This window comes from Drosophila tropicalis, unplaced genomic scaffold (assembly GCF_018151085.1).
Source record: "Drosophila tropicalis isolate 14030-0801.00 unplaced genomic scaffold, ASM1815108v1 contig_845, whole genome shotgun sequence".
Taxonomy (NCBI): Eukaryota; Metazoa; Arthropoda; class Insecta; order Diptera; family Drosophilidae; genus Drosophila; species Drosophila tropicalis.
In genome coordinates, this window is record NW_027173338.1 from 9,529,413 (window position 1) to 9,554,412 (window position 25,000).

At 41.3% G+C, this 25,000-nt stretch overlaps 1 protein-coding gene across 1 annotated transcript in view; it reads left to right on the top strand.

Annotated features, from left to right (window-relative positions):
• ab (abrupt) overlaps positions 1 to 25,000 on the top strand; it is a 52,529-nt gene that overhangs the window by 18,586 nt on the left and 8,943 nt on the right. The window contains exons 3-6 of the mRNA XM_068295493.1: positions 5,381 to 6,289; positions 6,370 to 6,991; positions 7,092 to 7,382; positions 7,439 to 7,640. Coding sequence (XP_068151594.1) covers positions 5,799 to 6,289; positions 6,370 to 6,991; positions 7,092 to 7,382; positions 7,439 to 7,640 — 1,606 coding nt within the window. The 5' untranslated portion in view covers positions 5,381 to 5,798. The remainder of the gene's footprint in view (positions 1 to 5,380; positions 6,290 to 6,369; positions 6,992 to 7,091; positions 7,383 to 7,438; positions 7,641 to 25,000) is intronic.

The following is a 25,000-nucleotide window of genomic DNA, read 5'->3' on the forward strand; positions in this document are numbered from 1 at the left end:
AATTTTTGGTACAAAGATTAGGACTAACAACTGTTAGACTTGAAGCTACTCCATTTCAGTGGCATTCCTTATAGATTTCGAAATTGTAGGTAGGTTTTTTCCATTGGTAATGTCCGAAACTAATCGCTCACGCATCTTGTGAATGAAGTTTTCGACTCCCCCTGGCACTCACCTCCTTTATTTCGTTTGATTTCTTTGAGCTTAAAAATTGGTTCGGTTTTTATTTTATTTCTCACTTTTATCGCCCCATCAATGGAGGTCCCCTCAGGGTCTAGCAGAGGCGGTGGTGGTGGTGGTATCTCTCTATGCGTATCTACTATTTGCTCATTTAATTTCGTACTTTGATGCTCGGCTTTGAAATTACTCAATTAGTTTAATTAGCAGCTAGCTGGCTGACTTGATTTGCGGTTTTATTTATTTATTTTTGCTATGACTATGACAATCGAAATGGATCGCATAAAGCCTCTCAGTCGCAAATTTAGCCTTGATCAATGTTTCTGTAGACAAATTGGCAGGTTTTAACCGTAAAAGTATAAGAAGTTAAAACAGATGTACATAGTTGATAGAGTACACTACATCAAGGCCAAAAAAAGAAAGCGAAGATGGCAATGGTCATTTGTCAAAATCATTAATGCAATTACGCGACCCTGTTTGCCCTGTTTGGGTGACAAAGATAGAGAGACTTTGGTGGGGGGAGGAGACTGTTAGCTTCTTTCGTGTCTTCTTGCTTGCTAATTATTTTGAATTATTCAATTTCATGTCTCAATTTAAATTCTTCGAGGCAATTAGGAAAAGTCGCTCTCTGTTGTCTCTATCTGTGTCCCATCTCGTTTTTAGTTTTTCTGCCCACGGCTGAGTGCCACTTTGATGCGTATCGAGGGGCAATGTAATGGTGGACCAGGTTCCACAAATGCAAATTAGTATACGTAAAACCATTTAAATAATTAAAAATCGAACAAATCGCAAAGATGACCAATGTAAAGAACAACAAAATGTATATACCTACATAGATGAATAAAAACTGCTGGCAAAAGTTGAAATCCAGCAGCCATTAGAGAGGCGGAGCAGGTGGACTTGGACATATGTTTGTATCTACATGAGGGTGAAGCTGAATGGAGATGATTGGGTGGAGGGTATTGTGGGTTTAGTGGGTGGAGGCGGAGGTTTTCAAAAGCAAAATGCGCCTAAAATCAAACATTACGGTCATCACATGTGTGTGTGTGTGTGTGGGTGTGTGTTTGTGTGTTTGTGTGGTCGGAAAATGAGTGTTCGGTTGTTGATGTGCAAAATCTAATTAATTATTTCATTAAAAAAACTATTTTATTGACATTCTAATTTAGATTTTTGGAATATTTTCAACTGTGCGTGCGTGTGTGTGTGTGTGCGTGTGTGTGAGTATGTGTGTTTTGAATATATATGCACCTGTAAATAGAGAATTCGTCTAGCTATCTCTAATATACACACATACGTATATACATACAAATACCAGCCATGTGCGACCTACATGGCGTATGAGCAATTTTAATTGGTTTTTAAATAATTTGCCTGCAATTTGGCCTCCCATTTGAGTGCCAATCATAATATATATATACATACATATATACTTGAAGCCCCCTTTCAAATAAACCAACCTATTTCATCTTCATTATCAACGAACGAATATAATACAATTTGTCATACTTATGACACTTTGTTAATGCCTTACTTGGATTTGCAAATTTACAAAACAAATAATTATTGACTTTGCTCTCAAAGTTATTTCAAAGAGATGAAATTTAACAATTTAAATTGCAACTTTCTTTTCGCCAAGTCCTCATTTGCCTTTGGTTTGAAGAAACAGCTTTCGAAATCTTTTAAGAAGCAAACAGAGAGATTTCCGTCCATATCATAATATTAGTTTTAGGACTTAAAAGTCTCACAATCAGTAGAAAATTTCTACCAACATATGATAGTCCTTCGAGTGCCTTTAATGCCACATAATTGATATGGTATCGGATAAAATTATAATGCCATAATATTCACGCCTAGTTCCTGTAACATTATCTATGATTTTCTATGCATATTTCATATAAACTAACATTGAAGCTTATATGTATTATCAAGTTGCCTTTTCTCCTCCTGTTTGTCACTTATGTTTACGATGACGACCCCAATATCAACGACAATAAGTACATAAACATAACAGTAAAAGTAATAAAAATAAAAACGTGGCAAGGGGGCGTAAGTGAGTGTGAGAGGGGGAAGGGGATGGAGGGAAATGGAAAGCGGAAAGACTACTTGTACAATGAAAATATTTTGGGATATCATTCTCCAATTTGACAACAACTCAAATGCAAATCGTAAAAACAATAATCATTATCATCAACATAACAAACGCTTTCAGTTTGTTTCCATTTCACATTCACCTACTTAGCATACTTGCCGTAATCAACAGGACTGACTCGCAGGGGCGTTCAGTTGAGTGATAGGTGGAGATGGTAGGTCAGAGATGGAGTTGAAGATAGAAGTTCTTGTGGGAGGGTCTAAGATATCAAGGCAGGCGCCATATCAATTTACCCAAAAATATAAAAAGAAAAAGCAAAAAAAAATAGTTAGTACAAGAATTGTATTTGGCCCAGGGGCCCCCACCAAATCGCACAAGAAATATATAAAAAAAGAAATGTATGTACCAGTTGTTGTTATTCCAGCGACTTCCGCTAGAATGTCTAACCCCTGACACCCGCCCCTCCCCCAGCGACCAAGTATGCGTGTTTATTCGCATACACATATCGTTCTATATGTATCTATATCTATGTGTTGGCGGATGATTGTGTGTTGTTTAGTAATTCGTTTTTTATTTACTATTATCATTTACATTTATTTGTTATTATGCTAGGGCTCCCCTTTCTCTTCTACCTGCCCCCCGTTTAGCGAACGACACAATCTCAACCCACATATTTTCCTGCATTTTCACAAAAGTCCTTTCAATTACACATGTACGAGTGTGTCTGTGTGTGTGGATATGTGTTTTGTTTGGCCTTTTTATTTCAACTGATTTTTGTTGCTTCACGCAAATTTGAAATGTTTTGTTTAGCCAGGCTCTAGAGTTGTGCTATCGTTCCGCATTAGCTGTGGCTGCCATTTTCAGTTGCACATTTTAAACGGTGTTGCATTGCCATTGTTGTTTCGCTGTCAGTTGCATTTTTTGTATATATACATATGTATATATAATATACATTAGTACACTGAACAAATCTAGTACAAAACTGAGAACATCTTCAAGTTGTTGTACATCAAAATCACTTCGTCAAGATAGATCCGATAGATGAGTTAAGCTGGAACAGATCACTACAAGAACTGTAATACTTAAAAACGTTTTTTATAGACTTTTAATAGCTACATGACCTTGCTTAAATCATCTTGTTTTTAATAACTATTCGACAATTTCTTCAGACTAGGAAGATGTTCATCTTCATAACATCTTCTTCTCTGATAACAGCTTTTATGAGCTTTGGGGTTAAGCTAGACATAGATTGGCTGAGTGAACTTCTTTGCAACACCTTGACAGTTTAGGTTCAATCCCTTTTTCTCTAAGTGTAGCTAACATCAAAGCGCAAATTTCAATTGCGTTGCACTCACCCGTAGACACACACACACACACACACACACACACACAATGTTTTTGTGATATAAATACATAGAAATAAACGTGCAGCAACTAACTAACATCCTGCAGCTGATCATTATAATAACATTTTTTTCATTTACATATTTTTCGGTTACCAACCAGTTTATCGGGACGAGGGGGGACTGGGTTGGGACAGGGTTGTTGTTTTATTTGTCTGTGTTGCCACTCGCCTGTTTCGCCTTTTCGAATTTATGCGATACGACGCGAATGTTTGTTCAATAAACGAAATAATTGCTGGCAAATGTGTTATGATGAAATTGTTTTGGGTTACTTCATAAATTACCAAACACACACACACACACACACCCATACAAATTTTCCTATAAATACATATACTTTTATATGCTACACGCATAGAAAGGAAAAGGTTTTTAACGGGCGTTCTAGATAGTTTAATAATTGTAATTACTTACACGAAGATACAAAATTCATGATTTAGTTTTTCGAAGCAAACCTTCAATCAAGCAATTGTGTATGAACTGTGGGTTTTAAGCTATAGGTAATCGAATTTAAAACCTCATATCATTAATCAAAAAATGTTCGAGTACCTAACCCAACGAAATTGTAAAACACGCAGAACTGAAGGGTCACCCGGTTCTGACATTCCCTTTGCCTTCGATCGGTTGAAAAATTATTCAACTGCAAATGCCGGCGCCAAATTGCAATTGGAAAGTTTGTCCATTGGTTTTCTTTTGATTCGTTGTTTTGGTTTTTCATTAGTAGTAGTAGTAGTAGCCACATTCTGCCACTGTTTCGGGCCATAAACAATTTTCCCCCCTTCCTCGATAAGCAGGGTCGTAGGTCATGTGAGATGAGGTTGAAAATATGATGAAGATTCATCTAACTCATTTGTATTAGTTAGTTTTAGTTATTAGAAACTTCAAAAGGGAAAAGGGAAGACAAAGGGAAGAGAGTGCATACTCTCTCCCTCTCTCTCTGCCTGAAAAGGGCTGATTCATATCATGTCAAGAACAAGGGTAACTCAGTAAGCCAACTAAAGTCTATATCATGTTATTTAAAGCCACCCTTATTAATCATAAACCGCTCCTGATATGTAATACAAGAGCAGCGATAAGCCGAGATGAATGCGTTTATAAATATTTTGATGGCAGTACATCGATCAGGTTATATACTCGAAACCACTCACTCAGTTGGGGTGAGGGGCCTCCGAAAACAAACCGCGAGTACTTCTCGACTGTCTGAAAGATGGATGGTTGATCGTTTTTCTGAGCCGCCTCTATCTCCGTCTGCCAACCATCTAATGATCTTCTGTAGACAATTATTTTGGCTTGTAACTGAAAGATCTTTGGACTGGAAGCTGATGGTAGTTGGCGGGGCGGAGGGGCATGTGATCCAACAACCATTGTTGGCTGCTTGTAAACGGTTAAATTAAATTGATTTGCGTCTAATACTCATACCCCCCACCTTAGGACAAGTGGCCCGCTCTGTGCGCTCATGTAATTAATGATTTCATTAGACACCACGGTGAGCCGCCAACCACCGGCAGCGTGTTCGGGTCTCCGTCTCCTCCATCTCACGGTCTCGCTTGCTTATGTATGAATAATTGGTAATAATATTTAATGATTCCGGTTTCTGGGTGTAGGCTCGGTGGCTAAGCCACCTGTCAGGGGCAAACAATTGAATCTAGAATAAGCTTGAAAGAAATATTTAGAAAAGGAAAGAAAAACTCATGAGACTTTATTACAATTTCAGCTCCGTCCATTGGCCAAGGCTCCAGTAGTCCGATAAAAATGGACAAAGGCCGCCAGAGGTTGCCGCAACTTTCGCCAAATTAGCGCTGAGAGAGCAACAACAACAACAACAACTGAAACAAATTCCAACAACAACAACGACAAACGATAGATTGGCGAAACGGCATAGTAAATATTTGCGAATCTCAGACACAAAAGAATAAGAAGGAACAAGAACACACGAATTTGTTCAACACAACAAAGAGGAAAAAAAAAGAAAACCCCGAGAATCAATTGAAAACGGGTCAAGGAATTAAACAGACAAAAGGCTGCGGATCAAGTCCATTAAGGGCCAAAAAGAAAACTCAAACACGCATAGACGAAAACGAAGACGAAGAAGAAGGAGAGGAGAGAAAAGGAGTCTATATAGGACCACTTAAATGACCGAGTCCACCCAGCTGCAAACGGCGGAGAATAACAGTGCGGGAGTGGTGAAAATGGAGCCACCCCCACCGGCAACCCATTCCGCCCACTCGCATACACTCTCCACAGCCGCAATGGCAGCAAGCGCCGCTTCAGCTTTATCGCCAGCAACGCCACCGCCGCCGCTGCCACCAACATCATCCTCATCCTCAGCGGCATCATCGTCGTCGTCCTCGGCATTGGCTGCGTCCGCCTCCCATCAGCAACATTACGCTCTCAAATGGAACGACTTTCAGACTTCGATACTCAGCTCGTTTCGTCATCTACGCGACGAGGAGGACTTTGTCGACGTAACGCTGGCCTGTGATGAGCGTTCATTTACCGCCCACAAGGTTGTGCTCAGTGCGTGTAGTCCTTATTTTCGCAAATTGCTCAAGGCAAATCCCTGCGAGCATCCCATTGTCATATTGCGTGATGTACGCAGCGATGATGTGGAGAATCTATTGAGGTAAGTTCATCACCACCCTCAGGGTTCTTTCAGGGGTTTTCATTTCATTTCGTTTCGTTTCTCTTTCTTTTGGCTTACAGCTTCATGTACAATGGCGAAGTTAATGTCAGCCATGAACAGTTACCCGACTTCCTAAAGACAGCACATTTGCTGCAAATACGGGGTCTGGCGGATGTCAATGGCGGCTATCCGTATGCCAAGGCCTTGTCTGCCGCTCTCAGTCACAATAATAATAATAATCACAATAATAATAATAATGCCGAGAGTAGTAACCATAACAAGATCAGCAACTATTTGCCTGCGGCCCATTCTGCCAATAGCAGCAGCAGCAGCACCAACAACAACAACAACAACAGCAGCAATAATCACAGTTCCCCCTTCAGTACGCCGCAGCTACCCGTTGCAGTGCCACCAAGTGCCAGTGTAGCAGCCGCAGCAGCAGCTTCATTAACTGCCGCTGTTGCTGCAGCAGCAGCAGCCACTGCCAGTTTACCCTCGGGCAGCAGCAGCAGCAGCCACAACAATAGCAGCAACAACAGCAACAACAACCACAACAATAGCAGCAGTAACATTAGCAACCAGGGTCAAGGCCACAGCGTTGGATCAGGTGGCGGATCAAGTGCCAGCGGCACACCCGCCATACAGGAATTGAAGGCCTCTGCATCGTCGCCCGTAAGAAAATCCAATCCCACTCCCATCAAAGTAAAGTGTTCAAGTTCCTCTAGCTTGCACTCGCCTTTTAGCCCCGATTCGCAAGCGATAGTAAAAGAAAACCAATTTCCTTTTCTCTTCATTCATGCAGGCAAACAGCAGTAATCACTGGGATCTAAGTGAAATGGATGGCGGACGTAAGAGTCATCTAACGCCGCCACCACAAAAGCGCATTAAAAGTGCCGATCTGTTCCGGGCCCAACATGGCATCAGTCCGGAAAGACTGCTCCTCGATCGTGAATTCCCTGTGGCCGGACAACATCCACTGACCCGTAATCGTAGTGGTCGCGACACTTCAAAGGATCGTGAACGTAATCTAGAACTGCGTGAATCACTTTTGGGCCAGGCACTCGAGAACAGTAATGGACAACAGGCTAATCAGGTGGGTTCCCCCTAAGCTGCTTCCACCAACTGCATATTTAACCCATCTCTTCACAGAAACACGATCTCGGCCAGAGTGCTGGCGAGGATTCCAATAGCAGCGATACAGAGCCCTCAGATCGAGGTGATGGCCAGCATGATGGTACACTCGATGGCATGGATAATCAGCGTTCACACTCGTTCCCCAATGCATTCCTTGGCCTGCAGGGCATTCCGGGTTTGCTGCCAGGACCTTCCGGCATGGGTGGCAATGATTTCGGTGAGTGATTTACCCATATTTTTCCCATTCTTCATACTTCAAGCTTGCCATTCGTTTTACACACTTTATTATTCAAATATTTGCCTCTTGTGTATGATTTATCGAACGATCGGAAAGACTGCTCAAAAAATGATATATATATATATATAAAACATATTCGCATATGATTTGCCAATTGTAGCTAACTATCAAATGGATAAACCGATAAAGAGCAGGACAAAATAAAATTGGCAAACTAAAACTATGATAAGTTTCAATTCTACAGATAAAATTTGACAAAATTAAAAAATCTAATTTACATTTTTAACATTTATCGGTTTATTTCTGCTCTATTATATATAATTATTCATTTGCATATTGCCAACATTACGTATACCACATGTATGTATTCGAGGGCTTTACGAATGCATTCAATACTTTGATTGAATAAACCTTTAAGAAAAAGTATTCAAATGAATAAAATTTTATTTCTAACTAACGTAAAACATGAGACTAAAGAATCGGTCAATGAACTGAATTCATTCTCTTATTTAAAGCTTGATTAATTAGCCAACTAACTAAATTTATTATAGTTCTTAGCCTCATTCAATAGAACTGAATAACTCAAACATCGATTTGAATGCATTCATGCAGCCCTCCAAGCTATATTTATCCTATTTACATATAAAATTATATCTAAGTAGTCTTACCAAATGACAAAAAAGAACTTATAAGATATGCAGTGAGATTCACAAAATGTTCCCCCAAACTATCGATAACACTTAAATTTATCGTCACCTAATTATGGACAGACAATTTGGTCTAATGCTCAACGTCATCTTCAGATAGACAGTGCTCTCTGATCCTAACGAGCAATAGCTATACTATATAGGCAATCATTAGGGCCATAACCAAGCTGAGTTTTCTTCTCTTTTTTCCTGCGGGGGAACAAGAGTGTGAAGAAATATGCGCGAAGCACGTGTCGCATTAGGCATTTGGACGACAAGGACAAAAATAAGGACAGTGTGCTGACTAACTGACCAACTGCTGGCCCAAAAACATTTCGAGTACGATTATAAACACATTCCGGCTTCATGCGCATAAGTGGGAATCGTAATGGACATTCACATATGTATGTAAGTTTGTTCTAAATAACAAACGCAAAAAACAATGAATATTACCATTACTATTGCCATTACTATTATTGTGATTATGATTACCATTCGATATTATGGTCCAAGGATGTTGTGAGAACCCGTTATCAATAGAAGTGTCCGGGAGCACATTACACGCACTTTGTATAACGTCGCAAATGTCGTATTTATCGCGCATTAAAATGATAATAGGCTCCGTTCAGCTCTGGTCCAAGAGATGCCATTTAATATTCAGCGCACATAGATCATTGCAACAAATGTTGGGCAGTTGGGCAGTTCGGCAACTCGGCAGGCTCTGGGCTGGTCCGGTCTGGTCTGGCCTGGGTCCAGCGCAGCTGCCAAGCCTCAAAACGGTCGGCAAGGCAAAAGAAATCAAATTTAATAAAGCATAAACATTCAATAAGCCTCGCCTCGTCTTCATTCTGTAGGCCAACGGGAAGGATAGAAGGCGGAAAAAGTCATTTGAAATTCCGAACGGCAACGGTAACCGTACTGTATGTGTGTGTGTGTGTGTGGGAGGGGCTGGTCTTGGAAATCGGAATCGAAAATATTAACGGCCAAAGCAAAAAGGATAAACTTTTGCGCAATGATAAAAATGATAAGTTTTTTCTTGTTCTCTGTCAAGTCCTAACTGCCCCATCCTTAGAATAGAAGCTCACCCACGTTTCGACTTTGACTTCGACAGCTTCTACTAGCCAAAAGGACGGCAAAGTAAGTAGAAGAAGAACGAAGAACGAACAAAAAAGGGCGACACTCAACACACACACACACACACCCCAAAAAAAAGATCCAGAGAGAGAGACTGAATCATACATACATATTTAGATTTTATTTCGTTTTATTGCTTTTTTGTGCATTCGATTTATTTGAAGGCATTGGCAATGGCCGAAACGGACTTGGAAATTGCGCACATGTGTGCGCAAGGACTCAAGAACTAAGACCAAGACCATTTCCCAATACCCTCCTCCGTTTCTTTTTTCTTTATTTTGTTTTCTAACCCCATCCCTCTGCTTCAGGTCCAGTAATATGAGTTGGGTTTGCATTTTAATATATTTGCTATGCCCCCACACATTCCCTCCGAGCCGCCCACACAAATGTCACACACTCGCAATCAGATGCGGGCCAAGTGGAATAGAGCAAAAACTACAAAGGCGAAAAAGTTTACTTTGCAAAAATCCGTTGCAGAAACATTTATAAAGTGTCCATCTCCCAAAACTCATCCTCACTCCGCCCACTCTAAACGACTTGAAGAAGCAGCCAGTAACTTTGAGACGCAGGGATGGGCCGAACAAGATGGGCGGGGGCAAAAAAAGGTTCGGACTAACAAGGCAAAGCGTAGGAGCAGCAGCCGCCGTCGCTGACCTTTGGGTAGAGGCATCCTCTTCGTCGTCTAAGAGAAATGCGGACGACATTTTAAAATGAAAATGATAGCAGCAAGGACACAGAAAAAATGCCACATATTAAGTTACCCAACACGACTTAAAGTTACCCTCTAGTCAATGAATTATCTAGCACAGCTAAAGCAAGGCTAATGCTCGGTGAAATTAATGAATGTAAAGTTAAGGCTTTCTGCTTTTTGTCCAATCACTTAGAAAGAACTACAAGTCCTAAATTTATGCTAACCAGTCCATCATACCTTAACATTACCCATCAATGGGATATGAAAAACGAACATCTAACACGGCCCCAGGCAGACGTGGACGAGGACTATTTGAGGTGGAGACCGACCGGCCGGCAGCCGAAACATTGACAGCAAATAAATGGCAGCCAAAATAATAACAGCAAAAAGGAGGTGCATAGTCATGTGTTTGTCCCTATACCCAGCCTCCATTCACCCACCTCTCCCACCGTTCCGTGTTTGTGTGAACACTTCAAATGAGCAAAAAAAAAACAAACAACAATATTCAAAAAGAATACGGCAAAATATCTTGGCAGGAACTGCAACTGTCAGCTTTAGCATCCATAGACCGATAGGTGCAAGGCGTCGAAGGAAACCTAATGTTGCCAATGCATTTGGCGCCATCGTTTTGTGGGCGAAGCAGAAGCACAAAAAAAAATTACATCATTGACATATGAAGCTACTTGCTCATTTCTGGGCCATGCCAAATGCACTGTGTCCTAGGATAGGCTAGATGGAAGCATGGATCCAGTTGATGGGGGTGCGAAGAGGCGGTCACTCTTGGCTGGACCTTCTGGCGCTGACTCCAAAGTTAATGCATAAAGTTTCTTTCAGTTTTATTTGCCAGATGCTCACACAAAAACATACCAGAGAACTGAATGCATTCGGTCATTTTCTTTGCCCAACTGAAGGCCTTTCTTATATCATAGAATTAGGAGCATATCCTTACATATCAATGCGTATCCTTGCTGTTGAACTAACTAGTTTCTTTTGAAATCAATGTTATATATGCATTTTGGATTAAACTATTAGAAAAGTTTTGAAACTTCGCTTTGAAGTAACGAATAAAATTTCATTGCAATCACAAAATTTACAATCTATATATTATATAGCCAGTCCAGTTGGCCAGAAAATAAAGACATTTAATGGTCTATTCCAACAAAAATGTCTGTTTGAAATGCGTAAAATTAGCAGGCAGCAATAATCATGCGAGAAACATTTCTCAAGCCAAACAAAACGCGCCCAGAATAAGTGAAATGTGTGGGGGCGGGGGCGGGGGTTAAAGGCAGTTTCGCAGGGGTGAATAGTTGAGGTGAAAGGGCCAAGGGCAAGAGAGCTAACACGACTACGACTATTACTAGTGTGTGCGTGTGTGTGTGAAAGTCTTCTATTCGTTGGCGTGTTTGCATTTAATAAATTCGATTAACAACGGAATAAATACGCTTAAATGCGGAAAATAATGAAAACTAACGAAAAGCGTTTTGTTAGCCCTTGTTGTTGTCGATGTTGCCGTTGCCGTTGCCGTCGCCTGGGCGCCGCTTTCATTCCATCCGGCATTCAATCATTCCATTCAGTTATTCATTCGTTTTACGAGCTGTGTTATTATTGTAAATATGTATGCCTCTTTGTTGATGTTGTTGTTGTTGTTGTTGCTGTTGTTGCTTTTGCTACTGCTGCTGTAACAAATACAAATACATTACGTGAATAAACGCACCCATTATTTCATTTCATCAAGAACCATTAACGCCAACACGCTTGCAAGCCGACTCAAACCCAGAACCAGAAATCCCTCCCACACACACACACAGGCAGGCAGGCACACTCTCTCACTCACACACACACACACACATACGAGTTTTGGTAACGCACCGCGCCTAGTGGTACTTACTTGGCCAGCTTGGCCAGTTTTACCCCTGCCCCTGTCACTTTTCCTCAACGTACACATTGCAAATGAGGGAAGGACATGAAAATGTTCAAGTAGTCTCTGCCACACACACACACACACACACTAGCACATTGGCATAAAACTTTTGCCAGGATAATGAGTAAAATGATTGGAAATACATTTGCAGTGCGTGCGTTACACGCATGTATCTGAAGGTTTTTGTCTATCTCTCTGCGATGCCAGCCCCCCCTGCTCTTTCTCTTTGTCTCCATCTGTCTCATTATTTCGAAATGTATCCATGTCCGATAGCAATGTCACTCAGCAAAAGGTTTTGCAATGAAACTTTCACATTTCATTAGCATCCATCAACAATGCCATCTCCTACAGTGCAAATTGGTTAACTCAATAAAGGCGTAATAATTGAAAATAATGTTTCATTTGTAAAGAGTTTCAATTAACATTTAGCCATTAAGATCACACAGTTCCCTAAGAAGTAGGCAATACTTTTTTAACTTCCGCTTACATTAGATAAATATATTGCCTACTTCCGTTTAGAAAAATGTATTGCCTACTTTTTGGACGTTCTCTTAATGGGAGTCTGTATGCAAATTGAAATGAAGATGAGACTAAATTATCAATTTTAAATACTATAAAACAACAGTTTGACAACAAAAAAATTAAGTCAAGTCTGTGAGAAATCGCTTTCGAATGTTTTTAAAAAAGATCGACCATGTGAATCTTGAAATTAATTGATTAAATTCAAGAAAAATATGTTGTAAAATTAATTTACGAAACTACATCTGCCGCATGTCAGATATAAAACGTCGTCTTTGTCTTCTCCACACGTGTGTATTTGTGTCTATTTCAATATATGTACAATATGTATATGTATGTATGTACGGATATATAATATATGTATTTGTGCATGGGGACAATGTCTCTTGCCTATATACACTACTACTGAACACTTGGGCATAAAGTAGCAAAGTGGCAAAAGTGCCGACACTGGAGACACTTTGGTCCCTGCACACACACATACGTACAGTTGGCGGAAGTTTATTGGCGATGATGATGATGACGGTGAGGAAGGGAAGTGGGGGCGGTGTAGTATTGGTTGGTCTTACGGCTTATGGCTGTGTATGGACCAAAAACGAAACCGAAACTAAAAACTTTTGAGTTAAACTCTCTAGCTCTAATGTTTATGTAGATGAGGGATTATGTCATTGTGCGCACAATAGCAACGAAGAAGAAAAACCCACCTAACGGACAGAGTGGATAGTAAGGTGACATGTGAAAAGGGGTGGGGTGGAGGTGGAGGAGGGAGGACAGGTTTTGGTCTAAAACCCCATTGCAACACTTGAAAATTCTAATTTTCTGCTTAAACTTCAAATGAAATTGTTTTGCTCACATACACACACACACACACGAACATTTTGTGGAAATAGATGCGAAAAATGGAAATGGAAAAACATTATTATTATATATGTGTATACAATACATTCATCTATGTCTCTATCTCTCTTACACTCTCTATTTTCATAGCTTTATTTCACTCACACTCACTATGATAATGTTGTGTGTGTGAGTGTGTGTGTGTGAAGGTGGGGATGAGGTCTAAAGGACTGGACAAGTGTTTGCCATAGAAAATACATTAAATTTAAACAAAATTTGTAGTTGCTTCTACTTTTGTTGTTTTTGTTGTGCTACTTGAGCTTAACTGACATACATATAAACGTACATACACACACACACAAATACACATACACAAAAGCAAAGGCACAAATGCAAAAGTTTTCCCAAAACTATTTGGTGTTTTGGGCCCAGGGTTGGATTGAGTTTTGGGCTTCAGCTTGGGTTCGAGTTCACTTGCGGGTGCGGGCCGAGGGTGAGTGGGTTGAAGTTTTTCCATAAGGGGGTCTGGGCAGCAGCAGCCCTTTTTGCCACGTTGTATTTTAAATTTAAGTGGTCGTATATAACTACAAAGCATACATAGATACATACATACATACAAGTACATAGAAATATTTATATATACCTATGTACATTTGCTTGTGTTCAAGTCGTTGTGTGCTTAAGGATTTCGTTTACGAATCCGTATCCGAATCCGTTTCAAATGCGAATTTATTTCTCCAAAATATTACAAAAGTCAAAGACACATCCCAAGCCCAAGCCCATGCCCATGCCCTGTGCCCATGCCTTGTGCCCAATGCCAGCCGCTTGGAAAAAGGTCATTTTTGGGCATAGAATTTACATAAATCCATATGGATGCCTGCCGTCTGTCCATGTGTGCCAGGTCTGTCCATTTGCCTTAAGAGTGAGCTAGTGTGTGTGTGTGTGTTCTAAAGGGAGCAAGTGTAGATATTGCCGAGTCCATTTCAAGTTGTACTCATCGTCTTTTTCTTCGGCCACACGAGTAAATAGCTCAACGACTGCAATATCTCTCGGCATTCTTATACCCTGCTACGCCAAAGGCCAAAGGAGCATGTTAAAAAAGCATTATAGTGAAGCACTTGAAAATCTTCAAAATATATCTATATGCATATGTATATATTCATGATCAGCTTCAAGAGACTTCTATTTAGGTTAGAAAAGAATTGATCTGTTACAAAGACGACATGCTGAAAAGAACAGAAAAGCAACATCCGATCTCTGAAAACATACACAACTATATTCACGATAAGCCAATTCGAAAGAAAGAATCAATTTTAATAGCCTACTTTTCAGATGGCGAACAAAAATTATTGGCTAAAAGGACATAATTGAAACAAAAGTTTTAAAAAACCATTGATAATCAGTTAGTAGTTACTAGTTACTAGATAAATTTGGAGGTTTTAAGAACCACGCAAAAGGAGGAAAATAATTAAATTGTAGCATACTTTTGGTATCGTTTATTGAGGTTAGGTTATGAACAATGGTTAGAGCATATCCTGGTAGTTGATGCTTTAATATAACGTGCAATATTTCTACTTATCACACACACACTCACTTCTGACACGGTGCTACTTCGGTTTCGTATTCGAACCCATTGATATCTGGGATGAGGTAACCGAACCAAACCGCCCGGCGATTGTGTTACATGTGCGTCTATGTGTGTGTGAGTGTGTGTGTGTGCCTGTCTTTGCGTGCGGTTTTCAAACGGAAGCTGAACGTAGGACAACGACAACAAACGCTTCGTTCGGCCTTTTTCCATTTGACCCCGTTGCTGCTGTAGCTACATCTTGGTCTTCGTCTTCTCATCTCTACATTCATCTCCACATCCATTCTTGAGCTTTTTCTGCCTTTGTCGAGGTCTGTTTACGCCACACACACTCACACTTGCCCACACATATACCGTCCTGCTCTGCCCTGTCCTGCCCTGCCCCATTCCTGCCATGCCACTGACGCATTGATATCCCTTTTAATGGATGAATTATTGCCGCACATGCGAAAGTAGTTGCTGCCCTTAACCCACCATCTTCATCTCTCCATCTCCTTTTACTCGTTCTTATGCTTGAAGTAGGAGGCCGCCCTTAGGGGCGGGTGTTGAAATTCGTTGCCGCTTCTTACGGTTTCTATCCTTTGGACTACACACACACACACACATACATATGTATATACACACACAGCATTTGTTTGCATTTCATTTCCTTCAGATCTTTGTCCCAACCCGAAAAATGGGTTACTTAGAGTTGACAGGGCGCTTGGGGTTTAAGCTCGGGTCAGTTAATTAAGGGTTGTCGCATATGCTTCCCGTTTTGTGTTTGGTCTTTCTCCTTCACCTGGCCACCAGAAAAACAAAAACTCTTTAACTCTCAGCAACAGTACAAAACAACAGGACGAAAAACAGGATATATACATATATCAAATTGCGGATGCGCGGGAATGCGCCAAATATCCATAATAATTGGAGGATATTACATCAATAAACCACCATGACCCACGGACAAACGGACTATGACTACGGATTGCGTTCCACATCCATGTTCTCCAATAAATGTATATGTCTCTGTGTGTGTGTATGTGTGTAATCGAAATGACCAATGTGTGTATGGTGAGTGGTGGAAGGAGGGTGTGAGGATATGGGCCTGCTGTCAGGGTAAGGGCTGCATTTTAATATTTCTAAGTATCCACGCACATTCGCATATAATTTAGGCATTGACAGGCAGCCACCTTTATTGAGATTATGGGGGGGAAGGGCGGAAAGTAGTGGTGTGGGGGCTTTGGAGAGGTGTGTGTGTGTGCGTGTGTATGTGTGGGTGTCAGTCAGGCGCCCATTCGACCGCCAACAACCGACGCCATAAACTAAATTTATTGCAAATATTTCCTCAGCAATGAGCAATTTGTGCGATCGAATCCCTTGCCCCCCACTTCCCATTCCCCTCTTCTGTCTCATTTCATGTGTATTTGCGTGTGTGAGTGTACGTTGGAGTTCGTTATTCCGCCTAGCAAACATGTCGATGATGTATTTCGCCGCCCTTCAATACCAATACCAATACCAATACCAAATTCTATTGCCCATTCTGACCAACATGGACTTTGTTGCAAATTATTTTGCCTTCTTCTTCTCAACACATCAAGTGGACCCCTTCAAGTGGTTCATATATCAAACAATACTAGACACCTGACCCAGCCAGAAACCTAGCCAATTCAAAGCTATAAAGCACAGAAAGAGCTAAGTTTAATAATATAGCAACTAAAATAGTTGACTTGGTAATTGCAGATACATTCTAAAGGGATTCACTTAAAGAAAAGATCTAAAGCGAAGACCATAAAGGACCTAGGAAGTATTCGCTTAAACTATGCATGTTGAGGAATTACTTCTTTGAAGCTTCGTTAAAATCATGGCATACTTTAGAGGGCGGAAATCTGCTATTTAACATTTGTGATCAAACCTTTGGCTACTTGAATGTAGATGGAAAATGTATTCTATATACAGTTCTTTATAAAAAATACTCATAACTTAGCCACAAATTTCATAGTGAAGTTCATTTGCAGTTAGAAATAATGGCAAATGCTTCAGCTTAGGCAAAGGCTTACTTACATCCCATTCAATTGACCCCAGAGAGAGAGAGAGAGAGAGAGAGAACCCATCCTATAGACATGTTTGGTGTGTATATATATTGATTTATTGTTGTCGTATTTATTTTGGTTTTGCGATTTATACACGTTACCCCTTTTGCTTTGTCTCTCTACCTATTGACGATGTCCCCGCCTATCTCTCTAAACAGGAGTTAAAAATTCATATGTATGTGAGTTTTTAGTTGTATTACCAGAAAATTACGCGCACACTCTTCTATATATATATACATAAATAAAAAGAGGGAAAGGCAAACACACGGGGAGGGGGGGAACCTATATAGTGAAATAAAATTACTCATACGTTCAGTAGCCCAAGCACACACGCACGCATACACCCATACAAAGGCCATGGCCGAGAGGCACAGTCAGAGGGAGAGACAGGAGGAGGCTGGCTGACAAAATGGTTGGCCAACGACGACTTAACAACAAAAGCAATAACAAACATGAATTTTAACAAAATACAATTTCAATACAATTCAAACTTTCTAACACACACACAACCACACACTAACACACTAACTGATAGAGACAGAGAATACGAAATATTTTAAATCGAGAGCTAAAAAGAGATAGCACTAGAGCTTTCTGCCCCCTCGAACGCAGTGCCAACATTGCCAACATCGCAATGACTCCACCCTTGCCACCAACTAAGTGAAACCATCGCAACCCAATCCACGTCCACTTCTTTTCCTCCTTCTGTTCCTCCTACTCTTCCTGCCGTGCGAATATGAAACTAAAACTTCCTCTACTCATTTCCTAAACCTTATCCCCCTGTCCCCCTGACCAGAGTGAGGTAGGGGAGAAGTTAACACACACACACAAAAAAGATGGCAACAAAAACAAAAAACCAAACTATCTCTCGCCCGACTGTCTCGCCAGTTTTCAGTTGCTGCTGCTGCTGCTGCTGCGTTCTAAATTCATACATTCATTACCATCGCATTCCATTCACACCCATTCACTGCCCCTTTGGGCTGCCCACTTTGGCAAAGTTAAATACAATCGTTGGTCCGTAAACAAAGCATCGCCCACCAGGATATGGATGTGGATGTGAATCTGGAATGTGAATGCGAATGTAGATGTGGATGGATGGCACGACTAGGTCGATGCTCATAAAGTAATAAATTGTACCGTAAATAGTGCGGCGCAAGTGTTCGACGGACGAGCTGCCGACATGAGACTGTGGCTGCCCCCCACCCTCCCTATCCCATCTCCACTCTCTCACTATGGGGTCTCTCTACTGTGTGTGTGTGTGTGCGGTTTTGGAAACGCCCCAACTGACAACTGACTTAAGTAGCCGTGTAGCAATTCATCTTTGGGGCTATTCTCGCTGTTCTGTTCTTGTTCTTCAAAGCAAATGCCAACTAAAACTAAGGGGGCTTAAGATCAAACTACGCGAACTAGTTCCAAAAAAAAGGATATGAATCTTGGCATCATCTTAACATACGTCTACCATCAAATCCCATCCCAGTTAAAGCAAGAAGTGGGCCTAAGGGTCGTCTACACTGAGGAAAATCACTTAACTCCCAAGAGTTATGAATTGGACAAAAGTTCTATAAATTAACTAATAACTTTACTATCAATTGTGGCCTTCGGTTCAGACGAAACCTACATCCATACACTTGTCTGGAACTCGAACCCTGAGTCCCTAACAGGACTAGTACCACATGGACAACTTATATTCCGAGGACTGCATTTAGTAGATCTTTAAGTACTTTTGTTCACTAGTTAAAAACCATCAAAATTTGCTTAATCAATATCAGACTAGAGATTTTCAAATTATAAAAGAAAGTCCTCTAGAACCACTTTTTAAAGGCAAAAGAGTTGATGGTTTTGGTCAAAAGTAAACGAATCCTAAATCAATTAAAGGTTAATCGATTCAATCAATGATAGAAATTTATGTGTCTAAAAATATGTGTATCTTATCTTGCTAATATGTAATTTTTTTTCTCAGTGTTTCTAAACAAATTCCTTACTGCCCGGCACCCTTTTTCGGCCCCCGCCCCCCACACACAAAAATTCTAATCCCCGCAACGTTAACCACATACGACCACATCGTTCATCATTGCCCCGTGCGTGCTGACGGTTGCCCAAGGACGTGCTGGCGGGGGAGGTAAAAGACACGAAATAAGAGGAAAGGGAGATGTGTGTGTGTTTGTGTGTGTGTGAGGGGGGCTGGGAAGTAGTGGTTGCTAGAATATTGGGCATCATGCTGCCTGTACTAATGAATTACGCAATCTAAAACTATGTACATTTAATTCAAATTCACAAAACTGTACGCCAAACTAACCCACACACACACACACACACACACACAACACTTATACAACTACATACACACATTCAGACACATTCAAACTTACACCGCTATGGACAGCCCACCCTGCTCCTTTCCCTTCCCTTTGCCTTTCTGCCAACAACAACAGCCTAACTTTTGGGCAAACTTTTTTGCAGCCGTTCACGCTGCCAACATCGACGCCGACGTCGACGCTACGGTTGCTGCTGGCGCTGCTGCTGTGTATATTTTGGAATAATTCAAAGCGAATATATTTCGGTCGACGTCCAAACTCCGACATCCATCTTCTTCTCTTTCAGCCCTCTTCGTTTCATCGAGCAAGAGGCAACCCCATCAGCAGATGGCCAAACCATTGCCCCCGCTTCCTTCCCTTCCCGTTGCCAACCATTACGGGGATCGGCCTAAGCATTGCCCTTGCCCCATTGCCATACCATTACCAACACCATTGGCGTCAACGTCAGAATCAGCATCCATCGCACATGTCCTTGCAATTGTTCTTGCCCAGTGTCCCACTCCAACAAAAAATTAGAGCGAGAGAGAGCCCAACCGATACACCGCCTATCCCCACATCCACCTCCACCATCTCCTTCTACCCGTCCCCCCCCCTGCGCTCATCACAATTCTCGTTTTCTATTCAGCTTCCATTCTTATCGCAGAGTCAGAGGCAAACACGAGAGCGAAAGCGTGCGCAAAAAGCAACAACAGCAACAACAACAAGTTATTTTCCCATATAATATTCGTACACACTTTGCAAACATGTTTGTCGATGATGTATTATACAAAATGCCCATAAAAAGGCCCGCATGAGCGAGACGGCGCGACAGTCGAGTCGACTGTAGTGGCAAGGGGCAAAAAGGATGTGTGTGTGTGTGTGTGTGTGTGTGCGAGAATGAGAGCATCCGATGGCGTAATCATCGTTTGTCTCTGTGTGTTGTTGTCTATGCTTACATGTGTGTGTGTGTGTGTGTTGTATATATATATATGTATGTGTGTGTGTGTGTGTGAGCTACTAAATCGAAATGCCAAAATGCCCATTTCTATTCTGAGTTGGCCCCGCATAAGCGATACAGACATTTCGTTTTTTGGGGTAATACATCAAACTAGCCGCATCAATAGCACACACACACACACACAGACACATGGCCAGGATTGGATTTGGCCTCTTCAAGCACCCCTCCCCCTAAAGTTGGGGTTAGTTGGGTTGCATGCGGCGTGTTAAAATAAAAGCAACAACGACAACAAAAACAATAGCCAAGTTAATATCTTTTTGTGTGTGTGTGTGTGTGTGAGTAGTATATGGAAAAAGAGTAAAATACTTCATGCAGAACCGAACCCAAAAACCGAATCGGATAGAATAGTATAGAACTGAGCAGATACGACGATGACGCCGACGACGACGCCAACGACGACGACAAGAAGAACGAAAAAGGATGCTGGGCAAAAAGTTCTTGCCACCAAAAGTAAAGGAGATAATCTTGGACAAAGACGAAGAGTAAAATGCTTGCCAGAACCAAAGAAGAAGAAACCCTGTCTCTGTATGTGTGTGTATGTGTGTTAGTGCCAGGAAAGGCCAGAGAGTGAGCTGCACAAGAAGAGGGAGAGGGGGCAGGCGATGTTGGGCTGGAACTCCGTTCTAATGACCGCCAAGATAGAATGACATTTGGGGCTGTCAGCTCTCATTGTTGGCCCGTTTTGTTGTATTGTGTCTCTGCATGTGTGTAGCCTTTAGAGATCCCAGACCCATACAAGAGAGAGAGAGAGAGAGAGACAGAAAGATAGAGTGAGAGAGAGAGAGAATCAGACATATATGAACATTTCTTTAAGCATCTGTGAGTCTGTGTGTGTGTGTGTGTGCGAGTCTGCGGATGTTGAGAAGAAGAAAACTTTAAGTACACTGTTCATAGAGTCGAGTTTTAAAACGAGGTAAACGACAGTGTCGCATAAGTTGCCCTTTTTTCTACAAATTTTCCAAAAGGCTGAAAAAAGTATGCTACATTTTTTTGCCCTGCCATAGATAGTAAACACTACCAAAGGACTCTTTTGCCGCCTTAAGATTCCAAACAATGACAATTTGGTTTATAGCTTATTTGCTTTCTATTTACACATTTTGAGCTTTGTTTTATTACATTATGAAATACAAAAAGTCTTAATCTAATTCATTCGCATTCATTACAGTTAAGAATCAATAAAAAATTGAGACTGAAATACTTTTGAAAATAAGGTCGAAATGTTTTTTAAAATAAGTCAAAAAATATAATAAGTGTTTTCTGTCGGTTCTTGTTTCTTGATCTTCGTTTCAAATTTCTTGCCTTACAGCAAGGCTAACGTCTCTTCTATATCCTTGTCTCGATTCCGCCTTGGATTTGGAAAACAAGTATTTTTATGAAAAAGAGAAACATGCAAAATTAACCTAACATGTTTCATTGAATTCGCTTCACTGTGTGAGTGTCTGTGTGTGTTTCTTTTTGTGGGGGGGAAGCAAAAGGCTACATTTTGGGCAATAAGATAGGGTAGACGCCTTTCGGTCCAGCCGCAATCCCTGGACCCCTTGACGGACTCCCTAAAAACCCATAAGACTCGAATCCAACAACTGTGGTCCAAGTACGTGAAAATTGATAGATGAGTTATGCGCGAGGGTTGGGAAAGGGAACGGGAAAGGGCAAAAGTAAAGACGATGGCGAAGGGTTCGCATGCATATGTCCTTGCAGACACACACACACATACACGCAGACCACCCATAAGAAGTTCTCTCCCTGCTTTGTATGTGTAAATGTAGTTGAATGTCTGTTTTGTGTGTGTGTGTGTGTGTGTGTGTGTGTGTCTGTATGTAGTTGAGTTTTGCAAGTGGCAATGAGTCCGAAGACGTTACCGTTGGCGTCCTTTACCGCCCGATTGTCCATGCGTTTATATGTGTATGTGTTTTGTTGGGACCGTCTGTGTGTATATGCGTATGTCTATCTGTGTGTGTGTGTGTGAAAGCGAAGCATTTTTCAACGTTCGCGACGGCAGCCGGGGGCATTAAAAGTTTTCGTATTTATTTTGTAGTCGGTTAACAATATTCCTTTGCCTTTGCTGTCCCCTCGCAACTTCTTTGTCCCCCCCTCCCAACCGCCATCCGTGTGTGTGTATGTCGGTCTGTCTCTGTCTTCTGACGACCGACTCCGTCCGACTCCAAGGCACTCACTCATGTGGCGCATACGTGTAACAGTTTTGTAATTGTATGCGTGCGTTTTGTTTGCGGACGTGGTCGTGGGTTGTCTTGGACGTCTTGTAGGAACACATGCGAGTAGTAGATAGATAATACATACATTCATTCATACATATAAATATACACATACATGCATACATATATATGTATGAGTTAGGAATACAAGTACATGGAATTTGTAAGCGTGTGTGTGTGTGCGAGTGTGAGTGTGTCTCGTGTGTGCGGGTCGAGCTGAAAACTTTTATGTGTAATACATCAATTGCAAAAAGATAGCCAAATGCTGTTAAGTTTATATACAACACACACAAATACAAAAATACATATAGACTTTAGCATCCCATACTGTCCATATATACAGTTAGTGTGTGTGTGTGTGATGGTGGTTCAGTTAGGGGGCGGTGAAGTTACTTACGCCAAGTAAAAGATACATTTATTATGTGCGAAGAGCGATGAACACAAGCGATTTATCCTTTTTAACTTTTCCCTTTAACCTCCCTCTGCCGACTTCTTCATCTGTCCACCCACACACGAGTTTGGGTGTCTTTCTTTCTGTGTGTGGGTGTGTGTGTGCGTCTAGTGGAGCTTTGTTGTCTCGCCTGGACCGTAGCCACCCACATCTTGGCGGTGTCTAATTTATTACCACAAGCGGGCGCAATAGTTTAAATTTCTGGCTAATTTCGGTTTTTCGCCCGCAAAAGTATGCTACATTTTTTCGCCCTGCCATATGAAACATCCTTACTTATGCAATTTTTCAATAGTAAACACATGAAATACATTAAAAACACATTCGTTTGTCGGTCGACAAAACTTTTCTCATTTCAAAGTTGGAACAACAAACAGCATTATCGCCACAGCCCCATCAGCATTCGTCAACCCGGCCAACGAAGAAAACAAAAAAAAAAAAAAAAGGCGTCCGAAGGGTTGCGTCAAATCGAAACGGCCGAAAAAAGCAAAGCGAAAACGAAAAAGATGGTTTCAACCAAATTGTGTACAAACACACACAGAAAACTTCCTCCATCGGCCGCAGTTTTGGCATGTGTCCGACTTGAATATGCATTTGGCGTCATTTACAATTTTAGGTACGTTCATCTTGAACGATGCTGCCGCTGCCATTTGGAGTCCCACTGACGCCAGTTCATATATCACTCGCTCTTCCAGCCCATGCCCCTGCCCCTGTCCTGGCTGTCGTCACACATGTTCAACGGCAATTTCGCTTTCAATTTCGAATGCTATCTATGAGAATGTGAGACAAAGACGAAGAAGAAGAAGAAGTACGCCCTCCCACACGTAGCAGGGACACAAGAAAACAAGAGGAGCAAAATAAAAAAGAACCGGCCCAAGACCCAAACACAAAAGAGCAGGGCGCTCAAAAAAAACAAGCAAACTTGTTTGCAAAGTTTAAACAACATTTCGTTTGGCTTTGCTTTTGGCTTGTATGGTATGTACGTGCCGGCTCACCGCCTCCGTGTCGTATCCCCATCAATGGGCGAAACTTTCCTGAGCCCGGCCATTTCTTTTTTGCGTTCGTTTTTTTGCGTATATTTATAAGATAAACAAATACAGAGACAGATTGTCCTGGCGTGTGTGTCAGATGACATCTGGGCAGCGTTTCAATCTAAAGTGGGTTTTCGATAAATCTTACCAAAAGTCAGCCAAGCCACGATAACTAAAGGTTTAGTTCCCATCCTACCATCAACAGTCGGTTTTAGTCTGCGGATGCGGGGTCATCTAATTAACTTGGCCACATCTAATGAATTTGACCAACGATTTTTACGACACTTCAACTCGAATATGAAATCCCTTAGTATTGGTGAGGGGACGTGGGGGGTTGGTCACTTTATCAATAATTCAATCACAACTACTTGGGCTGCTCGTAAAAACTGCAGACTGCAAGACGTCGTCGTCTAATTTGTATCCGTCAGATACTTCGAATTTAGCCGTCACGATGTATTACGCATTTTATTACACAGAAAAATTCTCAGATAACTTTGCGCGCAAATAAAATGGCCAATAAAAATTAATAAAAGGCCAGAGAGAGGACGACTGACTCTTTCTCAGCATTCAAGATCTTTTTTTTTATAGTTTTATTATCTGCTAGATTTCTGATTGGAATAATGCTGCCGACTTGCCTGGCTGGACATTGACAGTATACTCGTCGGGGTCACCAAGTCTTAAAACTCAAAAAAAATCAACAACATCAAAGTTGCTGAACGGGCGCTCGTAAAAATCTAAAGGAAAAACGAAAGAAAATCCCCCAAACTCACACACACACACATACATTTGGTGTAACTGTGAAGATGTAGATAGGGTTGGGGTTGGGTCTCTTAGGGGTCAAGGGGTGGGGGTGGGGGGTTGGTTGCGGCGCCGACCCATAAAAACATTGA